The sequence below is a fragment of the Emiliania huxleyi genome, assembly GCF_000372725.1.
Source record: "Emiliania huxleyi CCMP1516 unplaced genomic scaffold EMIHUscaffold_7141, whole genome shotgun sequence".
NCBI lineage: Eukaryota > Haptophyta > Isochrysidales > Noelaerhabdaceae > Emiliania > Emiliania huxleyi.
In genome coordinates, this window is record NW_005196644.1 from 1 (window position 1) to 1,377 (window position 1,377).

The 1,377-nt window shown below is 60.1% G+C and overlaps 1 protein-coding gene across 1 annotated transcript; it reads right to left on the bottom strand.

The window, feature by feature from the left end:
* Window positions 1-97: 97 nt before the first annotated feature.
* EMIHUDRAFT_258095 (hypothetical protein) lies at window positions 98-1,190 on the bottom strand (the record flags this gene model as incomplete). The annotated part of the gene is made up of 2 exons (XM_005761282.1): window positions 98-122; window positions 931-1,190. 2 exons carry the CDS (start codon window positions 1,188-1,190, stop codon window positions 98-100), a joined length of 285 nt encoding a protein of 94 aa, XP_005761339.1.
* Between the last annotated feature and the right edge of the window lie 187 nt (window positions 1,191-1,377).

Here is a 1,377-nt window from a genome sequence, read left to right on the forward strand (position 1 = left end):
TCCGTCTTAATGCATGCGAAATGACTTGGATTGAATCGGTACGTATTTATGGCGTCTATTTTAATCCATAAAAGCATGTGATGACGCTAGTCGCACTTTAGTGAATCAGATCATATTTGTTCCTGGGTGGGGGGGGGGGGGAGCGGCAACGGCGGAGATGAAGACGGCGGCGGCGTGGTCAGCGGCGGCGATGGAGGAGGCGGTATAGGCGGTGTTGAGAGGGGCGGCAGAGAGGGAGACGACAGTGACTGCGGCGGCGAAGAGGGTGGGTGTGCGACGGTGGTGGCGAGGGCGTCTGCGGCGAGGGCAGCGGTGACGATGGTGGCGGGCTCGCAAGAGGAGGGCTCGGGGATGGCGGAGATCGTGACGTCGGTGTTGGGGGGGGCGGAGAGGGCGGCGGCAAGGGCGGTGGCGGTGGGGAGGGTGGCAGGTGGAGAGAAGTATCGGGATAAGCGATGGTGAAGGCATGGAGGAAGTACGCGAGAGAGATCGGCAGAAGTGGAGGTGTGGTTGCTGCTACGTTCCTAAGATAGCGACAGTGATTTAGTGCTGATAACGAGACTGCAATACGTGTGCGCGTGGTGTGTAGGCGTGTAGGCTCAGGACTGTCAGCGCAGCGCGCCGTTTGAGTGAGGTGGGGCGGGATGGCGAAGAGAGAGATAGTGTCAGTAGCGGAGGAGTATGTTGGGAGGCCGTCTGGGTCTAGCTCGGCGCTGCCGTCGGTCGCGAGGCCAGTGACGTAAGCTGAAGAAATCTCGGGGACGGTGGGGTCTGATATGATTGGGTGATGAATGACGGAGGAGATGCGAATTTGGGAGGGTATGGCTTCACTAGTCGTTGGAGTTAGCCGAATGATCACGCACGCGTGCAGGCGAACAGGGTAAGGGAGGCACCTTTGCGACGCCGCGAATCCAGTCGATCTGCGCGCACGGCGGTAGAGCGAGGGTCGAGTCGATCGGCGTCCAGATGTCGTTCTGCAGGTCCTGATATGGCGCCTCCGGGTCGCAGCGGCTCTTGTGGTGCGCGTCGCGTACCAGTGGCGTGACGTTCTGAAGTCGGCGTAGCTGGAGCTTGATTGCTTCGGCGGATCGGCTACTCACGCGAATGTCAGTGATCTTCGCGCCGCTCTGGTACGAGTGCAGCAGTAGGCGGTCCTCCTCGAGCGTCCACGGAGTGTAGTTTGAGTTCATCGACACGTTTTTCGCGCGTGCAGCTTCACGAGAGCGTCCTCGACCCACGGCTGCAGGCTTGCCTCGGTGTTCAGCTGCGTCTCCGCCTCCTCGCGCTCGTCGCAGGATCCACAGATCAGTCGGAGGTCGTCGAGAGCGTCGAGTCTTTTACTAAAGTTCGAGATTCTTCTCAACTCGGTAAAGCACG